This window comes from Strix uralensis, chromosome 3 (assembly GCF_047716275.1).
Source record: "Strix uralensis isolate ZFMK-TIS-50842 chromosome 3, bStrUra1, whole genome shotgun sequence".
NCBI classification, from domain to species: Eukaryota; Metazoa; Chordata; class Aves; order Strigiformes; family Strigidae; genus Strix; species Strix uralensis.
Window position 1 is genome coordinate 23,431,532 of NC_133974.1, and position 26,483 is coordinate 23,458,014.

Genomic DNA, 26,483 nt, shown 5'->3' on the forward strand with positions numbered 1-26,483 from the left:
GTTTTGGTTTTGTCTTGACAAGTTTAAACTATTGCAGCTGTTTCTCTCTGGGGAGTTTTTTAACTAGACTGGAGAAAACTGAGTTGTTTGGGTTTTTTTAATACCTTTGGAAGAGACTAGGAAATTACTTTGCATGTGAGTGTGTAAGTCTTAACATGGCTGCTGGTTTGATTTGCGTTTTTTTTTAATCTGTTCCTGTTATCTGTAGCTTCAGCTTTGGCCATAGTCATAGGAATCTATTTACACATGTGCACAAAGCAAGGTTTAAAGCCATTTTTTGAACACTTATAAGTACTCTTTGATCTGTTGGCAGTGGGTTGAGAGTGATGGTGCCAGGATCAGACACAGAGTGTCTGAGCAAGAGATCGAGAAGTAGCGGGAGGAGAGAAGTGTGCTTGGGGGGTACTGCACTGCAGCTGACTTCCAAGCCTGTGACAAAAGGTTTTGACAATTGCTTTGTGAGGATGGGGATGTGGAGCCTAGGAACACATTAGTTGGTCCATAGAAAAGTCAGAGAGGCTGCTGCACCTGGATAGGTTACTGGGAGGTGGGAAAGTCAGGAAACTAGAGAAGGGATTTTGCAGAGAATGAGGAAAAACAGATACTTTTAAGTTTGCTGAAAGAAAAAAAACCACAACAAACCCAAACAAAAAAAACCCCTAACCAACTGACCAAAACAAAAAAACACCCAACCCTCCCTCCCTGCACCAGCACTTCAGCACAGGCAGAAACTATTCCACTTTATACCTTTTCTCTGTATCCATTCTTTGCACTAGCTTTCACTTCTCCTCAGGTCTTGTGGTGGATGTTTTTCCCAGGACATCATCTTCTGTAGCCTTTCAGAGTCTACGAGGGACTTGCCTTGCTTATTATTTTTAGTGTCTGTTGAAAAGTATGGGAAGGTTTGAGGTGGGAATTTATTTTTAAATGCTGATATGACTTCCCTCAAAGTCACGTTAATCACTTTTTCATCATGACTCTTGATTATTTTTTTTTTAAAGATGGAAAGGTTTTTGTGCTGTTAAATATTTCTAGTCTGTGAACCAGATGCTGTTGTTAATTATACTGCTGTAATGCCAGAATCATCATGTTAGAGGTAATCGCATCCTGACCGAGCCTAGTTGAGCTAAATGTTGGACCTGTCCCTTTGTTTTCAACTCAGTAGGCCTCCTCTTTCCTGATGCTTTCATCTCTTGCCAAATAACTCTGTTGACATCAAGCTGAGAGTTTTTTCATTGGAATTCCATTATAAGGTGCACTAAATATTTTCTTTTATTTTTTCTGGTTACGTTTTTAACCTCTTGTATCTGGCTTTTTCAAAACTTTAACAAATGTTAATTAGTATTCCAGAGCATTTCTCTGCAATAGTTTCCTTTCCTTACAAATGTACGAGATGGTTACACCCACGGTCATACAATGCTATGATAGATGCACGTGGAAGTTACAAGACTGTGCCTCCTTCCCTTTAGTGTCTCCTTAACCAACTTGCTGGCACCGTCAATCTCCATCTTCTTAGGTGCCAGTAGTGTCCACAGGTTCTTCAGCCTTTGAGAATTCTCCCGATTCACTGTTTTGAAGGATAGTCAAAAATATACTCACTAGGGTTTGTCCTCCAATGAATGATGCTCGTGGTTAAAGCTGATGTGTTGTTTCCATACGGTTTATAAGAGATGTGCACAATACAGTTAATACACAGTTAGCTTAGCCTAAGTGACTTTGCCTCTCTCTTTACATAGTTGCCAGTGTAGTAGAAAGGCGCCTGGCTGAGTTTCAGAAAGTTCAGTGATGCACTGGAGTGATGGTCCATTTGACAGGTTGGAGCTTCCATAAATGATAATTTTCCCTCAGTTGGCAGATGGGGCAACATGCATGATATATGCAAGTACTTTAGCATGAAGTTTGCACTACAGGATTTTTGAAAAGACTGTGTCTTTTTATACACTGTAGCTTTCTCATGACCTAACGCGTTTAAAGGAGCATTATGAAAAAAAGATGAAAGATTTGATGGCAAACACTGTGGGAGCGGTAGAGATTCAGCAACTAAAGCAAAAACATGAGCTGAAGGTAGTGTAGTTGATTTTTGTAACTAGCTATGTTTAAATGATTGCTTTTCCAATACAGACAATGTTGTCTTTTTCTTTTAATAACTTGAAAAAAGTGGACAATAATTTGTATGAAATGAATTCTGAATGTGCTGGATTTTTATTATTATGCAGTTTGTCCTAAGTACTTTGTTAAGGACATTTTCTCATGCTTATTTTTAATGGTAACACTTTCAAAAGACGAGGTAGGGCATTGTCCTTCCCTGCTGGCTAGTGCCCTTATCCCAGAGCATGAACCAGGTGTACAGTCCTGGGACCTCTCCAAGACCCGGGTGAGCTCCACAGGGCTAGCCTGACCCTGGCTCTCCAGCCACACAGGATCAAATTGTGGGAGTCAATCTCCCTGCTCTCCATTCTGAATGGAGGCAGTATTAAGAGGCTGAGTTTTTGCTAAAAGCTTCAGCTCAAACTGAGAAATTGATTGCAGCAAGACAGCTTTGTTTGCGTTCTGATGCTACTGATCATGTCAGCACAGCTCTGACAATAGTGGGGATTTTTTGCTGTGGTGGCATTTTTGGAAAGCAAAAGTACAAAGCAGGGTTTTTTTTAATAAACATTTCCTAGCGAAACAACACTCCATTTTTTTTCCATAATTTTTTTTTTCTGTAGTAATGTACTATAAAATTATGTAATTCTTAATTAAGTCAACTTATTTCTTCAGTCAATGAAATTATTAGTTGTAACATTTTCTGCAAAACAGTGTTTATTTAAGAATATAGTTAATATAGAACTGAGCCTAGGAGATTAGGTCAGAAACACTTTGGCAGAGATAGTGGGACGTTGGAAGATGAACAAGAGCCCTGGCCATTAATGACCTGTTCGTAGTATTTATTTGTTATATGATGTAAAGCCAAGCATTTGAGACTATTTTGAGTTCAGATGTTAGATTCAGAAGAGTTAAGCATTTCTGCTATTTTAGGCTTGCATACAATATTGCCATGAAGTAAGTCCCTTTCTCCAGGTTTGATTTTATTAAGAAAAAGTACAGGTGCTCAGATCTCAGCTTTGATGGATCTGTGTACTTACTATATATTCCTTTGACTTTGGGCTATATTTATAGCATAAACTACTTGACAGTGTTCTTTCTAAAGCTATTTTGATCAAAAGTATTTTGCATGGTATGCTCAAATGCGTTCCTATTATTCACTGAACATGTAGACTGTATTTTTTATCTTACAGATGCAAAAACTTATGAGAGCTGCTAGAGAAGGTACCAAAGATGGGCTCGAAAAGACAAAAGCAGCTGTGAAAAAGGGTCGTTCTTTCATTAGAACAAAATCTTTTATTTCTCAAGGTATGTGCCAATTATACTGTCTTTGTTACTCTCTTCAGTCATTTCTGAGAAAGGAAGTGAATAGCCTAGCAGGCTTCTGTACTGAGAGCTGAGTACTGCATGCATGAAATCAGCTTTATAGCAATAAAATATGGTGGAATATCCAGTTCACATGAGAGTATGGTCAATGCATCTTGACTAGTTTTAGGTTGGGGGCAAGAACCTGAGCGATGTGAGAAAACTGAGGACCACAGAGAAGAGTCTGCTTAAAAACAACAAAAATAAAAAATCCCATCAAACAGTGTCATAGAGACTATCTAGGTACACATATATGGGAGTATGGAAATTATCTTAAGTTACTAAGTCTGTCCAGTTCCCTCCATGAAGTAACTCCTGAAGGTCAGGAAATTATGGTGTTATGACATGGTTTTCAGTGGAGTGACAGTTGACTATCCCTCTCATGGCCGAGGGATAACAAACATTTTTCATGCTTAAGAGTGGAAGTAGATGAGACTGTTCTGCTTTATCACAGTTTGATGATTTTTGATGAAAGCTGAGTTTGAATTGGGAAAACAGGAAGTGGTCTGAAATCAAAAAGCTGAAAGTTTTTGTGTTCTTTCTCTAGTTAAGAACAAATGTCAGCCCTCTGTTATGAGCCTCAGCAGCAGGAGTCCACAGTTAATTTTTGCAAGAGGCAGGGGATAGTAACTGAACACAAATTTATTTCTTCTTCGGGATAAGTTTGAGAGGTAGTATGTCTTTCTGCTCTAATTTCTGCCCAACTAATTGAATGGTTGTAACTTCAGAGCTTACAGAACTACAATGTTAGGAAGCTAAAGCCACAAGACTGGAACAAGACATTTTTAGTGAGCAAGCTAACATAAAGCGTCATCCTATCTGTAAGGACCAGGACGCGTCTTGTATCCCTGTTACGGCCTCTAACTGCTTCTGAATTTACCTAATTCACAGACAGAAAATAGAAAGTTATTTGCTCAAACTTTAATGGTCAAAAATGTATTCTCAACTTCTTGCTGTTGCACAGGAGAAAATGATCTGCTTCAGCAGGGAAATGTTATGAGGATCCAGCATTCCTCCTTACATTTCTAGAAGTTAGGTAGCAGAGACAGGGTATCTGTGGATGGTTTAATCCCTAAACCACTTAGCAAATCATCAGGGAGCTAGTGACAAATTTGTCCAATAAACTCATGAATTCCTCCCAGCCAACAGATCTGCTTCCCCTCTTCCCCTCCCTTCTCTCTTTTTTTTTTTTTTTTTTTTTTTCCTAAAACACGGTTCCTCATACTGTTCTTTATCTGTTCTTTGTCCCTGTCTGTGTCTTTGGCTGGCTGCATACTGCCACCTATCACTGTACTTTGGTGGTGCTTTTTGCGTAAAATTAGTATGTAGGGAGCAATGCAGAATCCCTTACACTCATTTCTGTTGAAACCCAACATTTTGCTACATTTGGCTACTTAGTTCAGTTACAGAAGGGTGTATGGAATTTTTTAAGCTGGATCATATTATGTGTGTGTTTAATTTCCCAAAGGGCATTTATTTCAAAACTGCCGGCCCTGGAGCTGCAGTATTTTAACCCTAATTGTCATGTCCTGCACTCTGGACAGCCCTGTTCTCCTGGCTGTGAAGAGAGAGTAGAGGTCAAGCAAAAGGTGCATAGGCTGTCTCCTGCTCTGTGGATTTTAGGATTTTGAGATACCTTTGAAAGATATTGTGTATTAGAACCACTATTGGTAGTGGTATTTATGTGATTTCACAGGTGATACAGATGTGGGTGGTACAGAAGTGGGAAATTTCTTCGGCAAGTGAAAATAAGACTGCCGTGTAATTACTGTGCTTGGATGATAGGATCTTTGCTTTATTTTTTTTCTTCTTTCAATCAATGTTGTAAAAGCTGGCATTTTGGTTATTCAATTATTTGTAGATCATAGATCATCATGTCTGGAAGAAGAGGAGCTAAATTTATTTATTGATGTGGACTGTATGCATACAGAAGCCATTATGACTCCTATGCCTGAAGGATTATCACAGCAGCAGGTAGTAGGCTTTTGGAAATACGGTCTTCTGCATTTTTCCTCTCCTTCAGCTCTATGTCAATGGCTCCCAGGTGCCTTGCTCTTCAAACATATTGGCGTTTAACATAAATAAAGTGGACATCAAATTCAGAACTGAATAAGTAGCTTATTGAAAATTGGTATGTGTACGTATATTTGCATCAGTCCTGAATTCAGCCAGAGATGCAAAATGCTGGTTTGCATTATAAAATTATCTATAATAACTATATTGTTTTCCCACCTGAACACTTAAACTAAATGTGATGGTTTTGAGTGAAAAAAAATAATTTAAACATTTCTATTGAGTCAGAAGACATAGTTCCAGGTGCTCCAGGTTTTCTGTTTTAAATGTAGAGAATATCCTGTATGCTGTCTGAATCTTAAGTTTTCTCCTGATTAAAAAAACCTTGTTCCCAATAAAGTCAAGTCTACAGAAGAGTATATTTTGCTGTTCTGTACCTCAAACTCTATAGTCACTGTGGAAACCACTTCAAAACCACAGAAATCAGCATCAGTTAGAAATTTTGGCTGAAAATAAACCCTGTGGGTTCATGTTACTGTAGTTATGACAAGTAATAACTATATAGAATTTTTAGCTTCTTGTGGTGTTATGACTTGGTCAGAAAATGAGCAAAAAAACAAACTAGGGGCAGTTGAAGAGACTGGTATAAGTTTTTCCTGTTGCTTGGTGAGGTTTATTTTTCTAATGTGTTTAGCACAGTGAAGTGCTAATCTTGTAACAATGCAACTACCAAACTGTGTTATGTTGCTGTAACATTTAATTATAACATAAGATCTCAGCATCAATCTGAATTGAGATGGGGTTTGAGAGTTTCACTGGGGTTTTTTGTAGGTAATTAAAAATAAATGTACCCTCTTTTGGAAAAATAGAGCGCTCTTGATTTGGAGAAAACTAGTAATTGTTGTGTAGGTCATTCTGTGTGTTGCTTATCTACCCAGGAGGAGCTGCCCGAGAGGGTAGGAATGGAGTTTAGGAAAGCCAAATCTCAGCTTGAGCTAGTGAGGTGTGAAGGGCAACAATTAAAGGTTTCTTATATGTACATTGGCAGCAAAAGGAAGGCTAAAAAAAATATGAGTCTGCTGCTTGATGGGTCAGGGACCTAGTGACAAAGGGCGCCGAAAAGACCGAGGTACTCAGTGCCACCTTTGCCTCAGCTTTTACTTGGTGAGGTTTGTCCTCAGGCCTCTGAAACTCCTGAGCCTAGAGGCAGGTCCTGCTGAAATGAAGCATTGCCTGCAGTTAGGGGGTACTGAGGCCAGTTGGATATGGAGGTGTCTGTGGGACCAGGTGGGATAGATTTAAGGGTGCTGAGGGTAAGGCTGTTCTCTGTTGTCTAAGATCACAGTGATCAGAAGACTGGAAAAAAGTAAATGTCACACTCATGCTCAAGAAGAGCAAGAAGGAGGATCCAACTGGCCTTGCCTCAGCCCCTGCAAAGGTGATGGAGCAAATGTTCCTGGGAGCTATTTCTGGGTTCAGAAGGACAGGAGGATGATTGTCAACAGTCAGCATAGGTGGACCAGAGTCCATTTGTGCCTGACCAGCTTGAGTCCCTTGGAGATGAGTGTCTTGTGGACAGAGAATAGCAGAGGATGTCATTTACCTCTGCTTTAGCAAGGCTTTCAGCAGTCTCCTAAAGTACCCTTGTAGATGTATAGGTGAGATATAATTTGTATGGGTAGACTAGAAGGTGGGTGGAAAACAGGCAAGGACACCATGCTCAGAAATTTGTAGTCTGTAGTACAAAGTCCAGTGGGTGACCAGTGTTAGTGGTATCCCTCAGGAGCAGATACAGGGCCTGTGGTGTTTAATGCCTTTGTTAATGATCTGGATACCAGCTGCAGTGCACGTTTGGAGGCAATACCAAATTGGAGGGGTACAGCAGGCCGTGTGTGGGAGGGTAGGGCTGCTGGTCAGTGTGGCTTTGGTGGGCTGAGGTTGACTGAAAAACTCAAGCAGCTCAACAGAGGCCAACACAAGTTCTGGCACTGGGATGGAGTGACCCCGTGCCATGACACAGGCTGGGAGCCAGCAGACTGCACAGCATTCCTGGGCATCCCAGCTGGCTGGAGAGAGTGAAGGTCAGAAATCCCTTCCAACCTGGACTGCTCTGCCATGAACGCACAGACTTTATGAATGTGCTGCTTTTAAACAGCAGGTGGCACGATAGCTTTTGTTTAAAATCTGGTGCCTGTTTAAATATTATGTCCTGGCTCTAACATGTCTCAGTCATGTTAGCTTTTGCTTTGTTTTAATACTGGGACCTGAATTCTTACCATAAGTTGTTTGTTTGCTACTGTTACTAGCAAAAATGTGAATATAAATGCAAGACTTGCATGCAAGTTATGCATAAGTATTGCAATAGAGGCACTGTTAAGTATCTATTTTGTGTATTAGAGCCTGAAAACAAATAATTTCTACAGATGTTTAATCTTTTCAGAAGACTGAACTGTGACTAAAAGTGGAGTTAGTATCCTTTACCAGAACAGCTGATACATTATACCAAATATGACACTGCTAAATCCATTCTAAACACAAATTAGACACAATTAATTTGACCATATAGATCTTTAAGCATTTTAAAGCCTTCCTTTGAAATGCCACCACTTGAAAGAAAATCCTCACATAACCTGCACTTAACTTAATAATGCAAAATACAAGTGTGGAGAATTAAAGGCAGCCGTGGCGGTGGAGGCAGGAGGCTGTGGGGATCAGGAGCAGAGAGAAGCAAGTCTGAGATTTGAGTTTCATGGTCATTTAGACTAGCTTAAAATAGCAAAAGAAGCAGTTTTGCCTTCCCTTGTAGTTGTGGGGAGTGGTTTAACGCTGCCCTTGTGCAGTCTTCTCCCTCAGAGTCCTGCTTTTGAAAGCCCTGGGGATGAGCTGGATTAGGAAATGGATTTGGGTGAAAACGAATCCTTAAAACCAGCAAGAAATCTAATCAATAACAGTAAGAAGTTTAAATTTTAAACCAGATCAGTTCCCCAGTCCTTCCTGTCACGTCACCTGCACATGCATACAATGTGCTTTTCAGCTGAATTAGAGAAGCAGGAGGTGGAGAAGGAGGTGTGATAAATAGCCTGTAGTTTGTAAACATGAAATATGGTAGGATTTCCTGAAGCTCTTACAACTCTGTCAGTGGGTATGAATATAGATGAGATGGGATTTTCACATGCATGGTAATGCCCAAAGAAGAATGCTGACTTCCTTAGACACTTTCTCAGTGGTACAGTTTATATGACCTTACCTTAAAAAGACAATTAATGTTTGCTTGTTTGTCCTTCAGGTTACTCCTAATAAATTTATAAAACGTATTACAAAAAGAAAATTAATGTTGAAGACTGATTTTTGAAAACTGGTTACCTATTTTGTTGCAGCAATTCACTGAAGTAGCCAACATCATCTTATACCTATTATCATTTATATTAGTGCCTAAATTTATACATCTAAAATTAAAAGACAAGTTTCAAAAGTAAAGTTTAGGATTGCAACAGTCAGCAGATTGTAGATATAGATACAATTACTGTTGTGTTCTTTAAAATAAGTAATTTTAGAGTAATAGTAAATCTAATTACTTTTGAGGAGGTACAGTGTTATTTTATTACAGTTCCAGTATTGAAATTGCTTTGTGTTTCTTGTGTTTTATTAATGTAAGAATTTTATCATCAGCATTCCCAACTATGATGAACGTGTTACCCGATTAGAGCTTTAGAGAAAACTCTGTTTCTTCAACAGGTTGTGAGAAGGTATATTTTGGGCTCTGTAGTTGACAGTGAGAAGAATTATGTGGATGCTCTCAAAAGAATCCTGGAGGTACCTTAATATTTTTTGCATTTTATAACTTGGAAATTTGAAAAATAATCACATCCTTAAAGATCTGTAGTATGACTCACATAGATTTTGGTACAGATGCTTCATGCCAAATGTTTAGAGACTTTCTGTGTGTATACTGTTACATAAGTTGTTTTCTTTCTGCTTGTAGAAGACCCTTTTTTTGTGTTAAATCTTTTTTTTTTTTTTTTTCTCCACAGCAATATGAGAAGCCCCTTTCAGATATGGAACCAAAATTACTGAGTGAAAGAAAACTCAAAATGGTCTTTTATCGAATTAAGGAAATTCTTCAGTGCCATTCAATGTTTCAGATTGCGCTGGCGAGTCGTGTATCTGAGTGGGACTCTGTTGAAATGATTGGTGATGTCTTTGTTGCTTCAGTAAGCAAATGCATCTGAATAGATAATCTGTTTTTAGTTTAGGCTTGTTATTCCAGCTCCATATCTTTCTATCTATCTTGGCCACTTTACTCCTATACTCTCCAATGCCTGTGGCAACTGTCAGAGTATGTATGTACCATCCTGGTAAGGAAACTGACACCAACACATGTCTTCAGCTTGGTTGGCAGATATGAAAGGATTGTGGGCAAAATTTTCAGACTTTGATCAAGCTTTTAGACATTTAAGTAAACAGTTTCTTTTCCTAAGGAGATTCACAAACCCACCAAGATTAAGGAGATTGAGGCTCAGCATCTCTTAAAAAGTAGGTAGTCATACATAGTATGTTTGTTGGGAGTAGAAAAAAACACAGTAGGTGATGTCCTAAATCCCTGGGTTTTACCTGAGTCTGGGGCACAAGTAAAGAGTATTTGTAAAACACTATTCCACCCTTAGTGGAAGTCCATCCAGTAAAGGACTGAACTAGCCACTGCTTTAAATCAGATAAAACAAGAAGTGGCCTTGGTTGATAGAAAGACATTGTTCCCACCATGAATGTGTGGACAGAAAAGGCTGCCTACCTGCTGGTTTCAGTGCTTTGTTTTGTTGCCACCCAGCTGCTGGAAATTACCACCTTTTCATGCCTGCTGTAAGAGAGCTGGGATCTGTGTCTGAGTGCTTTGACCCCATTTCAATCAAAATGAAACAGTTACTAAAGATTTGCTGTTTAAAGCAAACCTGTCCTGTTTTGACTGAAGCAAGTTAGGTAGTGTTAATGAGGCCAGCTCTGCAGAAGAAAGAGGGATAAAATTACGAAGAAGGCAGTGGGCAATGATCTTACCCTTCACAAGGCCATTTGCATGCCACACAATCTCTCTGCTTTCTTGGTAAACCCTTACCAGCTGAAGATGGGGCATGAAGGCCCTGCGACTTCGCTGGTTCACCGAATCTGGAAGACAGGCAGCAGTGAGATGATCAGGGCATCTCAGCAGCTGCTTTGAATCTCAGTGGATGCCCTTTGATTGCCCATAGTGCTCAGGCTCTGCCCTAATGTTGTAGCCAAGGTGAAATTATTTCTCTAAATTACATTTTGTAATTCACAGCTGTTACATCTTTAGGTTTCTAACCTGTTTTCTACAGGAAGGTTATTTTGGTCGTTGCCAGTATTTCTGTAGATCTAGCACTAGACCAAGCAAAGCCCTTAGCTCCGAGCAAGGCGAGTCCTTAATGGTCAAAGGTCTAGATAGTTATGCTTCTAGGGATATTTTGTATTTATACTTAAGGTTTACCCTTTTATCTTTTCAGTTTTCTAAATCTATGGTATTGGATGCATACAGCGAATACGTAAACAACTTCAGTACAGCAGTAGGGATTCTCAAGAAAACATGTGCCACCAAACCTGCCTTTTTAGACTTCTTAAAGGTGAGTTCGTTCAATCTGAAAACATCTGGGCATATGATATAAATAAGACAGTATAAGTTATAAGTTAAGGGGAAATTTCACTGCTGATACTCTATATTGTGTGACTGTTTTTATGGACTTTGGTTTTATGTTTTATGGGTTTGGCACAAAAAAATCTCTAGAGAATTCACTTCCACTACTGTATTTTCAGAATAATAACATGATGTTAGATCTAGGATGTATTTTGAAATGCAGGGTAGTTTTGTTGTTGTTCAGATCAGTTTATTGGTGTTTGCATGACTGCACTTAGCAAACCATTGTGATTCTTTCATGTCAGGTGAGCTTCCAATAATAGCTCACCATCTGAGGCCTCTTCTTATTTGGAATTTATTTTACTTCTAACTTTTTTATTGTATTGTGCAGAGTAGTGTAACTAGATTTCCATTCCCCAACATTTTTCTAGTATTTTGAAAATCATTATTTCCAATTTGGTGTTGAAATTGAAAGTTTTTTTTCAGAATGCATACTACCCTTCTGATGATGTACATGGAGGGCCTAGTACATGCAGTAGAAGTGCTGTGAATCCCTAGGGTTTCCTACCTTTACAGAGGATACACAAAATTCACTGCAAGGCTTTTAGGCTGCCTACATCACTGCTGAGGGCCTGGAAGCTCTGCTTGTCCCATTCCCCGAGAGTCCTGGATTGAGTTGTGCCTCTCAGAACTGTCGTCCTGTTAAGTCTGTTGCAGTGGTCCACCAAACACTGGAACTGGGTGCTCTAGGCAAGCTAATTAGTGATGCTCTTAAGTTGTCTAGAGTGGGGTGGCAGGGGGGAATGATTCCTAATTTGTCTTCAGATCTTAAAATTAACTAACAATTTTTTGGAGTATGGCCAGCACTACGCAGGATTATACTCTGGAAGCCTTAGACACCATGAAGATCAGACTCTCTAGTGAGCGTGTAGTCACTTCATACCTCTGAGACTGTTAAAAGCCTGTTGTTCCAATAGAGGCATAACTTAAACCTCTCATCACTGCTTGTCAGTGCTGGCACTGGTGCTGCTCAACTCTGAGGCCAGAATATATTTCTGTACCTTTCTTTTTTTGTTTGCCCACCAACAACAAAGACCAGAATCTTCACTATTGCTGTTTGGCAATAAAAATGTTTGTGGAGAGAAATATGGAAACAAACTGTTGTGAAGCTGATAGTTGTAGAAATAAATATTAATTTAAGCACAAGACCAGATTAATATTGTTTAGGTTTTCTTTTTTTTTTTTTTAATATTGAGTATTTCCTCTGCTCTCCTTATTTTGGGTCAGCTGTGATTCTGACCAAAATATTTCCCGATGTTGAAATGTCTTATAGAAACAGGACTTTTCTGCACATGCAGATGAAATTTGTCTGGTTTTATCTGCTAGTCCTGATAACCAAAATAATGGATTATTATGTTTTTCTTTCCAAACATAAGTCAATGTTTTTTTCCTTAGTTTCTTCTAATAAAGAAAATAAAAATCTTTTTGTTTGCATAGCACTGAGATTATGATGTTTCCTTAGATTTCATCTTTAAATCTCAAATGTGTTTTTTAGTCTCTTAGCCTCAAGAAACAGAGCAGCAATAGTAAATTACGGACTATAAATCAACAGATCACTTACATTTTTCAAATTTAAGACCTTGAACACGTACATTCCCTTTGTTGTGCTTGAAGTTAAGCAGACATTTCAGTGCACTGCTTATGTAGAAAGCATGAATGTGCTGGCTGTATCAATACATACATAGGTGCTGCATTGCTGGTGTGGCTTTTCCCAGCTGTATTTATTTAAGGAGGAGATTACAGTTCAGTGACATGCCATCATTTTAATAGTGATTATTTTTTTTAAAGATTTAATATTTTAAATGAAATCTTTATAGTAAATGGAATCTTGTGCTGGTTTCGACTGGCATAGAGTTAATTTCCTTCATAGGGAGCTAGTATGAGGCCATGTTTTGGAGGAGTGAGCGAGCAGCTGCGTGGTGCTTAGTTGCCTGCTGGGGTTAAACCACAACAAATCTTTACAGTACCACTGTTATAGTTAATGTAAATGATGTAGAAGAATTTTTAGGAAATGTTTTCCTTCCATTCTGTAACTGATGGAAATACGCTCACGGTAGTAAATAGTGTGGCTTTCTTGCCTTGCAGCAGTGCCAGGAGTCAAGCCCCGATCGAATTACACTGTATGGTTTAATGATGAAACCTATCCAGCGCTTTCCACAGTTCATTCTACTATTGCAGGTAAATAATGTTTACCAAAGGGGTGCTCTTGTCACATTCTGACGTGGTTTGCTTGCGGGATTGCGTGGTAGCTGTCTTCTGTTGCAGGAGCACACTGCAGTGAAAGTGACCAATGGATCATGGGAAAATAACAAAGAAAAAATTTCAGTGCATCATAACATGCTGATCCTGTAGTCTGATTTCAGGGGTAGGCAGTAAATACACTGCAGAAAATCTTAGTAGACTAGATGTACTCTAGATTACTTCCCAGGTTAGATTTAGCTTGTCAGTTTGCAGGAAAGCTGTAGTTCAAGGGTGCTACTTTTTCATATCAGTTTGTTAGCTAATAACACTTCAAAACACCACTAGGAACTTTGTGGCATTACTTTCCATTTAAGAAAAATACATGAGGATGTAATTCATGCCTTTGATAGTTCAGAATATATGTGGGATGTAGAACAAAAACACGCTCTCTCCCTGACTACTAGGCTCACAGGACCTACTGGAGTGTGTTGCAGTTTCCTTCTGACTTGCAGCATCTTTTTTTTCCTTCCTGTGGAAACTGGGGATTTGACAAGGAGACTTTGGGTCTCATCTGAACAGGCACTTGAGCTGCAGGAAGAGCACAGTTCCCCAGTGTAGACCAGCTCCAGACCAATTTACACTGATTGTAACTCCTTCCAGACCATGACAACTCTATCCCAGTGAGTGTTACAAATTAGCTGTGTGTTGCGGGTGCCACAGAGAAGGACAGGCTTTGGGATGCAGATCCGGGTATTACTGTGGGAGAAGGAGGAGAGGTAGTTTTGGGGGTAGCATGTGGGTAGGAAGCCACAGTGAGAATTTTTGAGGTAGCAGAAGAGATGGAGTTTATTGTGGCAGGAAGTCGTAGTGAATATGTAGGGATTTTGAAGTGCTGTGGGAAAGGAGAAAAAATATAGTTCAAATTATTCCTACTGTATGCCCACAAAAGGGAAGGACTTTGAGAAGCTGTTGTCACCTCCACAAAGTAAGTAATGTCTCCTGCTTTGGGATGAGCATGCTGTCAGTGTTTTGTTGAGGAATAATAACAGTAATAAATAATACAATATTATTATGACAGTAAATATCAGAAAAGTTTAATTTAAAATCATTGTTTACAAACACCTACGTATACTATAATATTGATTTTCAAATTGTGTTTAATATTATGTGCATCTTTTTTATATTTATATTTACATTTGCAGTTTTTACATTTATTTTCAAATTCTTTCTCTGTAATTTTGTCCTATAAATAAGCTGTATGTGACCTCATTCACTATCTTTTTAACAACTATTATGATATTTGGAAAAGTAAGCAATGTGCTGTCTGAATATTTGCTGGGTGTTCATTGGTCTTATTCTTTAGTAGTACTCATGTGAAGAATGTAGTGGTAACTTTACATCCTGTAATCTTTTGAACGTGACTTTGAAATTAAACCTGATTTTTGTTTTGTTTATCATTTCCCCTCAGGATATGTTGAAGAACACTAATAAAGGACATCCCGACAGATTACCTCTACAGATGGCTCTTACAGAACTTGAAACACTGGCAGAGAAGTTAAATGAAAGGAAAAGGGATGCAGATCAGCGCTGTGAAATAAAACAAATAGCTAAAGCCATGAAGGAACGTTACCTGAACAAGGTTAGGAAAGTAGGAATGTATGATGGAAGAGTTAGTTTCTGGGCCTTGAGCAATCCCTAAAATGGACATCAAAGAGATGCCTACATTTTTTTCTGTAGAGCTCAACAACATGGGGTCATTCTAGTGTTAGGTGTGAGATGTGACCTACCTCCAGAACTGAACAGGCTTGCTGGTTAAACCACTGTGCGCTGGAGTAGGTGACATGCTGAAGTAGCAGCAGTATTGGTGTTCTGTGGCAATGTAGGAAATAATGCCTATATAGTAAAGTCTCATGCACATTTTCTGCACAGGAAAATAGAACTTTTAATTTATCCTAGAATGGAGGAATTACTGCTGTAAAAAGGAAGGAACCAGTTCCTTATACTGCAGTGCTTCCAACTATGGAGCAGTTCAAGATGTGCTATTGAATGTGTCCTACATCTTCCTTGTTTTAAGGAACATCCCAGTGTATTTCATTCATGCGTTCAGATCACCCAATAGAAATGTCTTTAAAGAACTGTAGAAGACATTCAGTAAGAAGGAAGGACAATTTTCTTCATTTGAGTTTGTTAGCAGGTCTGTGTACTGTGGATACATGTATGCTTTTCTTATTCGCATCATGAATGGTTCCTCCTTTCCCATGAGATGGGGCATAAATGCTTCAATTAATTGCTTTTGTGAAGTTACAGATGATTATACTCATTCTGGGATGGAGTAATGGGGACCAGCTGCAGGAGTGCCAGGAGTGGGGGTTTTTTGTGATGCGTAAAAGCATAGTTCTTAGGATACTAGTAGTCAACTAGAACACACTTGTTTTAATCTTTTTATCAGAAATGGGATACTGAATTTATTGTCATAGTGGAACAGTATTTTCATTCTAAGTGCATTAGAAGATGGATTCAGACATTTTACTTTCTTTTACAGTTCTCATATTCCTGCTTCTTGAAGCAGCTACTGATCAGCTACAGATAGTTGAAGGAGTTCAAGGCACAGAATGTGCTTTTTAAGAGGTGGTCCAGGTTTCCTTTTATCAGTCAATAACAACTGTAAAATCTTGTATGATATGCACTGGGAGGATGAGTTGATACATACATCGATAATCACTCCAAATCGCATAGGGCTCTGTGTGCTTTCTGGGTTAATATTTGCATATACAGTTTTGGAACAATGCCAGGCAGGGTGAAACAGGTGTTGAAGGATGTGGGTGGGTAGGAAATAAGTGAGTTATGAACCATTTTGTTCTCTTGGCCACTACAGAGGTGTGTTTGACCTGTGAGGGATTGGTTCACTCTTGCACACAGTGCTGATCCTTAGTCCTTGAAGGCAAATGGCAGCTTACATGCCATGCATCTCTTGTACATGTCATCTTCTCTGCAGCCTGTGGCCACCTGCCAGCTGTGCTCCTTGGCCCTGGTGGGCAGAGCCGGCAGGAGCACTCTTCCTCCTCCCACCCTGACCTTCCCCTTTGGAGTAGCTGGAACCATGTGTAGTGCTTAACTGGGCTCTGAACAAAGGGGTGAGGGAAGGAAACCACAGAAATTGTGGAAGCTTATCAGGTTTTTTGCTGGGGGACCTTTACCAGCGTGGAAGATTTTCAGAGCAATTACATTCAATATTAGGACTGAAAACCCCTGCAGGCCATGTTGGTGGCAGCAGAAGTTACTGCTTCTCTAAATGAAAATCAAGTTAGTAAAGAGGCTTAATTCACTTGGCAAATCCACGTGTGAACACTTGTACTAGGATGCCAAGTGATAACGCATTGTAATTTTCTTTTTATTTTTTGCACCAGATGTTAGATGTACCATGTATAATTTACAGTGTTGATTGTTTTCAAAATCTAGCTACTCAGCAGTGGAAACAGATACCTCATACGGACTGATGATATGGTTGAGACTGTTTACAGTGACAAAGGAGAAATTATCAAAACCAAAGAACGGCGACTTTTCATGTTAAATGATGTGCTGATGTGTGCAACAGTAAATATTCGGTAAGATTTGACTCTTTTTTTTAAATGATCATTCAAGCTTCAGCTGGAAAAAATTACACTGAATTTTTTTTTTTTTTTTACTGTGGCTAATGATTTCTAGGAGTAGTCATAATAAATGGATAACTAGATTTTTTACAGTCCTCTAAATTGCCTGATGATGTTTGGAAGTTCTAGAGTAAATTTGTAAGACAATTATAACAGTTGGAGATTACAGATAGACTTTCTCTGTAGTGTCTGATTATTGCTGTGTATTAATGTTTAGTGGAGCACAGGCATGCCAAGGTAGGATTTTTTCTTTTCTTTTTTAAATTCATACTGTCATACACGCACAAATTTAACTGGACACAATTTGCAAATTTAAAAAAAACCAAACCACAAAATTAATGCATGTAGCCAGAACAAACCTGGAACTCACTGAAAAAACTCCAGCTGGGGAAGGGTTTTCATCTCTCAGACCAAACATTGAAGGTTTAAAGCTAAGGTGCTTTGAGGAAAGCATTTTTTTATAGTACCTTCTGTGTTTTAGTTGGCTGTAATTATTACTGTTACTATACCTCTTTGTGTGCCAAGATCACACATTTAAATGCTGCTTGTATCATAAATTCTTTTATGTGATGGTACAGTCTGACAAAAAAAATGCAGACCATTAAAATCTGCCAAGAACAGCTTTTCTTAAGCATAATATGAGTTGATATTTTATTACTGAAGTATGAATACAGTACATATTTTTGTAGTTGTGTGAATGCTTGGTCTCATGTTAGTGAGTGAGAAGTGCCATGTAGGAACTGCACTTCAGAAAATGAACAAGCTTATGTCAATTATCCTGTGATTCTTTTCCTTTACAAATTCTATAGTTCCTTAGTAACACCTGGATATTTTCTCATGTTTGTTTGCAAGAAAATCACTTCTAACCATTTATATTTTATCTTCTTCCATACCATCATCTTGGATTTTCTGTATTTGTCCCTGAAGTGGAAATGTGCAATCTGTTCTTGTTTTCCATGTGAAAAGTTCATGATTATGCCAAGTCTCTGGGTACCATATTAAGTCAACAGTTCTGGTTATCACAGCACTGTTGTTTCCATGGGCATTAGCTGGTTCTGAGCAACCTCCTTTGGGATGGTAATTGGGCATGCATGTGTCATGGGGGTTTGCTAATTCTGAAAAAGTTAAATTATGGTTTTCTCTAGACGTTAAGGTTTGCTTTCCAACTGTCCACTTATTTATAGAACAGTGGGTTTTAAAAGTAGTTGAACACACTTTTAGCTTTATTCACTAGCAAAAAAAAAAGGTTTGTGACTTCCTTGGGGTGTTCAGTTGTGGATGGGCCCACCTGCAAAGTGTGTGTGTGGATTTAGGATTCTTCCATGATTTCATGGGCTGCTCTTAGATTTTTTTTTTTTTTTTTTTTTTTTACTGCAGAAGGAACTACCTTTGTCATGCAGAGTATAGTTAGGGAATAAAGGAAATAATCTGCCAGATTTCATACGACACCTATATCCAGTCCAGAAGTTTTTGTCCAAAATAAGCCTATGCTATAGAATGTACCACTTGCCTGTTTGGCTTATGCAGGATGAGCTTTATTTCTCTTCATTTTAGCTGTATAGAAGTTAGGCATCTAAGATTTTGTTATAGCAGTGGTTTTCAAGGTGCATGCCTGCAGATTTACTCTGGAGCTGTAGACTTTTTCAGAAGCTTTACAGAGTACATGACCTTTGGGAGGTCCTTCTTCACATGTAGTCTAGATGATCCACTCAAACTGGAGACCTAACTTTTAAGAAGCAGCAGTTGGATGGGGTGGATGCTATCCCTAGTGACTGAACAGCTGTATCCTGCCTAGTCTTGTTTTCTGAACTAGACCAAGAGTCTATAAATATTTACTTAAGCTGTGGCACTTGTGGTTTTTGTTTGTACTTGACTCTTCATTGAAACAAAAATAGGACTGTGTTGCAAATAGGTAGCTGACTAGTTGAACATCAGCATTTAGGTACTGTTCTCAATAAATGCATTTTGCCGATTTCTCCCAAACATTTAACGTCTCTATTTCAGTCATGCTTTCTGTGAAGTAAACCTTTTTTGTTCACTTTAGCATCTCTTTTGTCCTTGATAATAAATATTTGTTATATGTGCTTGAATGTGGATAAGGGAATAAAAGAAACAAAGGAAAAGGAGTATTAATGCCATTTCTGTTCCAAGTGAGCTTCCTCAGTGTGCTTTTTCCTCTGAAATGCCTGTTGTGATACACGCTTCCTTTAGCAGCAGCTTACATGGGATTACTTTCAGAAGTCACAGCAGTTACAAAAGTCTGCTGTAAAGAACATCCTGGGCTGTGGGGCTCGGCAGAAATGTTAGCTTGTCAGCCCTTGGGAGGTTACATTGCCCTTCCTTCTGCCGGTAGTGGTTCTAGGGTCCCATCATCCACACTTCCCTAAACGTAGCAATTACTTTTGAGCACTGTTTCAAAAGAATTAGGAAAATATGGAGCCAAAGTATCATCCTAAGCACTTGTATTAGGATGTCAAAATACACGTTGATCTTAAAAGATAGTCATTTATGTTATATGACTGTTGTTGGCAGTTCTATGCTGTTTGTAAACAAGATTATCTGCACCTGCATAGCTGCTCTTTGCACTTCAGGAAAGGTCAGTCACAAAAGTCAGCCTGATGCATGTATTTGTTTCTAGTTGTGCATGGTACTCAGACTGATAAACAGCAGACTTTAGAAGCTAAAATAATTAATAGAATGCCATGAAACACAGTTGCTTGTCACACCAATAATTTGTGTATCTTCCAGCTCTTCCTATGAAAGCAGTGGCACCGTGACAACTGGCCAGAGGTATTTATTGAAGTGGAGTGTACCACTGGGCCAAGTGGAAGTCATAGAGTATGGCAGTGGTGAGGGCCAAGGAGAGAACTCCAGGTTTCCACCCCAGCACTCTGCCGAAAATGTCGTCATTAACTGTAAGCCAAGTAAGTGACAGAAGTTACTGACTTTTACAGACTTTTTTGTGAAAATCCATATTTGAATTTCAATGAGCTACTGAAGACAAAGGAAAGCATTTCGTGCATGAAAACTTCTGTAACATGAACAGTAACACAGCAACCTTTTCCTTTGGAAACTGAGAATCTTAGTGATAGCCAGTCTCCTGCCTTGCAACATGAATTACTTGCATTTGTTCTAGTTTAAAGTTTCACGCATGAATGCATAAAGAGTTTTAAAGCATGAATGTGTGTGGGCATGCAAAAAGGTTGTTTTGGTGTGGTGTGCCAGTGGTCCCATGGTAGCTGCTTGTACTTGTTCTTTATCCCATAGGTAAAGCAAGGAAGTTTCAATAAAAATGACTGCCCACCCTATTGCTCTGGAATAAGAGTGGACACAAGTGGTTACTGCAGGGTAGAAGTTACTTCTCTCAGGCCCATAGTATCCCACTCTTCAAAGATAGTAACAAGTGCTTCAGAAAAAAAATGTCAATTTTAATTTTAATGAATGTTTTTGAAACAATATGCCAATATGTAATTTCCTCCTAGCCTCTCTCCAAAAATAACTTTAGGCTCTGAAGTTTGCAAGTTTTTTCTGTGCTTGTTAATCCCTCCTACAAACCTGCCAATTACCCTCAAGAGACGTATGAATTTCAAGACTTTATTTGGTAGTTAACCTTTCGTATATAATGAGTTATTTTTATATCCTGTAATTTTGCCTAAATATTGTATTTTTAAGTGCATTTAATATATCTAGATTGTGATCCCTGTTAATGGACTACAATTTACATGGATTTCAATGCTAGCTCTGGGCATTATTTCACACTACACTTATTTAATATTGCACCCTTGGCCTCATGAATTTTCCCCCAGTTGTGCTGTAAGGAGGCATAAATGTTACACTTCAGAATGATCTGAGGTGCAGCTGCAGCATTTAATACCCTTCATATTTTCTACGATGGTTATTGTCAGGTCGTCTTGCTCCTCCCTTTGTAAATAGCCACAGAAAATTTGTATAGGTACTTATGTCTCAATTTCAAAGATGACTCCATTCTTGTAACTCCTTTTAAGCATTAATGGACTACTTAGACAACGAGATTAAAGCTCTTTTGTTTTACCAGCTGCTGCATGCATGACCCTAGGCGAATGTATATAAGGGAGCGTATTACTTAGAACTGGGGGTCCCTCTTGTAGGTGAGTGTGGGAGGGGCAGCTTGTTGAATATTCCTACTGAGACTTTGTGCAGCAGCTTCACAGCTGATTAGACCAAATCCTTGCCTGTCAGCAAGATCAGGTGGGGAAGTAGAGCATGAGGGGAGAAAGAAAAACTCTCGCCCAGACAGTCCTGTAGAACCTATTTAAACCTCATGTCTCTGAGGTTTCTTAGCTTCGTGATGTTTGGTGACAATATCACCAAAAAATGAAATCGCTTCGTACATCATTTGTAGTCTCAACCTTCAGGTTAAATGGTACTCAGTAGGTTGAGGATGAGCTGAACTAATTGTTCTCTTGGTAAGCTCTGATCATTGTATTCAGTCTTCTCCTAATAAAAGGTGTCAGATAATAAGAATTAAAGAAGATATGAAGGATATTGGTCATACAAATGAATAAGTCTTCCCTCAGCTTTAATCAAACACTTCTGCCTAAGGATTCAACTAAACTGAATATAATCAATCATGAAAGAGGAAGAGCATAGCCTTGCTATTTGCATGTACTGCTGTGTCTGTGCTAGCTGCTACTCTGGATGCAGACTTGTCCAAATTGGCCTGTATAGACAAGTTTGAATACACACCTAACTGTATTAGTTATTATGTAGAGTTGCCCCCTTAGTTCCAGTCTTGGCTGCTAAAGATTACAGAAGCTCAGAAAGTACAACCTTCTTGCAGAGGGAAAGGACTGGTAAGACTTTGGGTAATGGTTCACTTGTTGCTTGTTGCACCCACCAACATGCTGCACTTTATAGTTGATGATGACACAACCTTTATCATGGTAGTATCTCATAATTGGTGAGCCTACTGGGTATTTACCACAAATTGCAAAACCCTACCAGCAAAATACTGTCATTCTCTGCCTGAAACTGTATGACTTTGCAGTCGTCATAAAGTTATGTTATGTTTCCCTCTGTTTTCAAAGTATACCTAGGAACTGCTGTGGTGAAATCCCAGTGGCCTCATAGTATATGGTTTTAATAACATCTAATGATCAAGAACAATTTGGGATGCTGCAGGAAAAATCCTGCTTCAGTGAGGTAGAACTGTGTCTCAGACCTTATTTTCAACTCTCATTTCCTGTTTGTGGGAACTGTAGAGATACAGAATAATGAGGATTCTGTGTGAAAGTAGTAGGAGGGTTCACCACTTCCATTTCTGAAGGGCTAAGAAAAGTAGGTTTGTATCTGCAGCGCTCCAGTTTAAGTAATTGACCCCTGTATTAGGTATTAGATCAGTATTCTCATGTTACTGCTGTGATTAACAAGGATTCTTGATGGATTCTGGTTGTGTCCTTGTGAGGATTACTGGTTATTAGTTACATTTCTCTTATGATGGCACTTTTTTCCTCCACCAAAATCTTTTTTTATGAGGAGGCAACTGTCATAAGCATATCTTACTATTTATTATTGCCTAAATGCAGTTGGTGCTTTCAGCTTTCTATGATGCTGCAAGAAAGGATAGTATAGTTTAAAGATACAAACTTTACTGTGGGTGCTACAGAGAAATTAATAGCTCAATTTGAATTCATCTCATACAAACTGTAATATGCAACTGCTGAAAGGTTGAAATTTTTATGAGTATATATAAATCAAGGACATGCTTTAGTACTGTTCTAAGGTGGAAAGCAAGGGCTGCATGAACTTGTTTTTCACTTGGCAAAATCATCAATTTGCAGTTTTCTACCCAGTTCTGCTTTGCATACCAGTCTTTTGTCTCTGAATTCTAGAGGAGAACATATTTAGGGTTTGTTAAGTTCATGTCTTTTTTTTTTAAGCCCTTTGTCTTTTGGCAGGAGAAACTATGTCTGTGGGTGTGGGGGAGAAAGCAGGAAAATTTTCCTAGAGCATGTTCTGTTACGCTGCTCCTGTCCTTGATGTGCTTTTACCTTATTCCTGTTGTTCTCCCCCAGCACCAGAAGTAGACTATGAGTTCTTTTAGTTATGAACATGGAGAAGGATTGAAGTTTCAGCTGTTTGGCAGAGTCCTCTAGTTGTATAGTTCTAATATTGTTTCCTAGTGGAGTGCAATTATCATTACAGGAAGCAAACACAGGTTATATTTAAAGCAGAAAACATTTCACATTCTCAGTCTTCAGAAGAAATTAGCATGTTTATCAGATCACATTTCTCTTAGCAAATTAGGCAAAGTCCTGTTTCATGTATTGGAGCTAGTCTTGCTTGGAAGTCTGTGAGCATGAGTCTCTAGCACCCCAACTGGATGGTTTCTGTGGAAGTAGTTATCTTAACTCTGTGACAAAGAGGCCCGATGTGTTAATTTTCTTCTGTAGAACCATTTGCAGAAAGATGCAAGATAAAGTTTTTTCCCTAGTAAATCCATGTACTGTTTCTGGTAGGCTATTGCTGTTCTCTCCTTTCCAATTAGTCCATGTGCAGAAGCACAGACACATTCATAGTACTGAAAAGGTGAATTAATATAGGAAAAGAGGAGTATTTTCAGCATGAACTGGAAGCTGTATATTTTTGGTTTTGATTTACTTGTGCTGGAAGAATTGTGTGTTGTAATGGAGTTCAGTAAGAGGCATTTGAAGCGTGTTTTAGGGGGTTATGGGAGCATTTGACTTGATTCTATGGTAAGATATGAAAACTACTATAATGGTAGGTGAGGTTGCTAAGTGGAAGGCCCTTTAGTAGGGCCTGTTGCAATAGGACAAGGGGGTCATGGTTTTAAACTAAAAGAGGGTAGATTCAGACTAAATATACAGAATAGATTTTTTTACGAGGAGGGTGGTGAAATGCTGGAACAGGTTACCCAGAGATGTGGTAGATGCCTCATCCCTGGAAACATTCAAGGTCATGTTGGATGGGTCTCAGAGCAACCTCATCTAGTTGAAGATGTCCCTGCTCATTGCAGGGGGGGTTGAACTAGATGATCCTTAAGGTCTCTTCCACCCCAAACCATTCTATAAAACAACTGTGATTCAAGACCTGAAAAGAACTCAGCAAAAGTATTATGTAATATAGGGATGACCCTAGTTTATAAATGATTGAATATCTCAAAAGGAGACATTTTCCTTAATGATACATCTTTCTTATGTAATGTTAACTAGTGAATTCTGTTCTTCCACACAGTTGTGTTGATACATGCATTGATTTCAAGTCCTCTGTCTCTCTGAACTACTGAAAGTAATGGAATCAGTGTTCACATCTGGGATATTGGTTCGGTTTTGTTTGAAAGAGTAATCAGTGACTATTCAAGTACTAGGTTATTGCTAACTATTTTTTTGATTAATTTTCTGTCTTTATTATTTTAGATGCTCATCTTTTAAATATGCCTTCCAAAAATGTAAAAAGAAGTATAGTCAAAGGCAAATTTTTAACTTCTTATCACATGTACTGTATTCCCCTTTAGAGGAATCAGAAGTTGACCTTCACTCGCAAGTCATCCATCTATCCATAAAATCACTGAAAATACATGTATTTCACTGCCCTTTAAATGGGAAAGTCAAATATACTGACCTAAGTTTCAGTTTCTCGGACTCCTGGCACATGTTGTTGTGAGTTTGCAGCACTTTATGCAAACTGTTGATGGGTCATGAAATGCAGTTTCTGTACCGAGACAAATGCCTGTTTCATGCCGCAGTGACAGCAGCCACCCTGAGTTGTCTGTTCTCTGGTTCCCAAGAACAAAAAGGGTTGAGCTGTAGAAGTTTTTCACAGTGATTTTGTTTAAGACCAGCAGACTACAGATAGTCTGTAGAAGCAAACGGAGAGAGCTAAGCATCCTGCCATTTCTGGGTGGGAAACCAGCGCCTGTCAGCAGCATTCTGCTGCTGATCATGTTGCTTAGGAGCCATATACAGCATAGCATATTACTTAAGGAAAGAACCATTTAATTTGAGCCTTATGGATAAAGGATGAAAGAGAAAATGAGCAAGACCCATCTATACTATATATCATACAGGGCTGAGTGTAAGAGATAGTTAAAATGAAAAAAAAACGATTAGCACATTTATGTGTATGGCTGTGTTTTAGTGTTGTTTTTTGTTTAACAGTTTGTAACTGAGCTCGAACCTCAGCACTGCTAAACCATGGCTTCTCTCCTTTCCCGGTCAGACTTCCAGGGATACATTTGTACTTCATTTCCACTCGCTTGTGGTTTTGATCTCTGTGGGTTTTGTTTATTGTCAAATGTAGTAGTGACACGATGCTGAAGTGCAGGCATGATTCTTCTCTTCAGAGTTTCCTTCTGCTTGATGCAGTCACTTCATGTAGGTCTCTGAGCGTTGCCAGGGAAACAGGTAGGAATGTTTGATGGGCTACAGTGTGCACTTGTATTTCTGTTAACGTCTCGCTCAGTGAAAGGGCAGCTCTTCTCAAAACCAGAGACCATTCTACTGTGATAACCATTAAAGCTGGTTTTTTTGCTAGTTTGTCTAATAAGGAATATAGAATTGGTGAAGGAAAAGAAAAAAGTCAGCTTTATCATCACTTTAAGGCTGGACGATCATAATACAATGTCCAGAGTAAGCAAAATTAAATATTAAGTGGCATATCAACTCTAGCATTGGTGATGAGGTTTTAAAAAGGATGATGTGGCATCAATTGCTAGTTGAACTAACTTTCATCTCTGTGAAATATGTATAGAGTAATCATGTAAATCTTTATTTTAAAACTATTGAAAATAATACTGTACACTAAAGGAGATGTAATATGTTCATAAATGTAAACTATGACTGATATATGCAAACAAAAGACTGGAGATTTTAAATAAATCTAACTCCAAACAACCTTTTCAGCTGAGCAAACTGGGTGACATTAAATAGTTCACTTGTTAAGCGGATATATATTTCTAGCTGGTGGATTAGGCGTAGAATAAATTAGGTGTTACATGTTTGTCTCAGCCACTTAGGATGAGATTCTTCTCTTTGCCTTTTGTATTCATTATAGTGGTTACAGGACTTAACGTTCACCTCCTATAACTCTTTATCTGTGTTGCCAGGGGTCTCATCCGTGTCTTGACACAGAGTAGTAAAAGGAGTAGAAACCTAGCTATAAGCAAGTGAGTATGCAAGAGGGAGGTAAGCTCCTCACAGTACAATTTCCACATGAGTTGTTACAGATAGCCTGGTGGGAGCTCCAGTGTAAACCTGTGGCAGCTTGGCCAGTTTACGATCAGACCTGTCTTGAGATCTCTGCAGTATTTTCATTGTTTAAATGCCTTCATGTGTACTTTCACTGCCTGTTTATGTCAGTGATTATCTTCTCGCACCCAGTTCCTCTCTCGCCCTTCGTGTCCATGCAGGCATACCTCAGAGGTCCTGCGTGGCCCCTCTCCCTCCTTAGGAAGGCAGGTGCTTCCAGGTCCATGCTGCCCTCAGCCT

At 38.9% G+C, this 26,483-nt stretch overlaps 1 protein-coding gene across 8 annotated transcripts in view; it reads left to right on the forward strand.

The window, feature by feature from the left end:
* ARHGEF10 (Rho guanine nucleotide exchange factor 10) overlaps positions 1–26,483 on the forward strand; it is a 116,846-nt gene that overhangs the window by 40,867 nt on the left and 49,496 nt on the right. For 5 of the 8 annotated variants that reach the window (XM_074861676.1, XM_074861678.1, XM_074861679.1 and 2 more), the window contains 10 exons: positions 1,948–2,064; positions 3,282–3,396; positions 5,315–5,427; positions 9,202–9,279; positions 9,498–9,677; positions 10,980–11,096; positions 13,253–13,345; positions 14,817–14,987; positions 16,808–16,953; positions 19,747–19,922. In XM_074861676.1, the coding sequence (XP_074717777.1) occupies positions 1,948–2,064; positions 3,282–3,396; positions 5,315–5,427; positions 9,202–9,279; positions 9,498–9,677; positions 10,980–11,096; positions 13,253–13,345; positions 14,817–14,987; positions 16,808–16,953; positions 19,747–19,922 (1,306 nt within the window). The remainder of the gene's footprint in view (positions 1–1,947; positions 2,065–3,281; positions 3,397–5,314; positions 5,428–9,201; positions 9,280–9,497; positions 9,678–10,979; positions 11,097–13,252; positions 13,346–14,816; positions 14,988–16,807; positions 16,954–19,746; positions 19,923–26,483) is intronic. The other 3 variants (XM_074861680.1, XM_074861682.1, XM_074861683.1) reach the window with 3 other exon arrangements.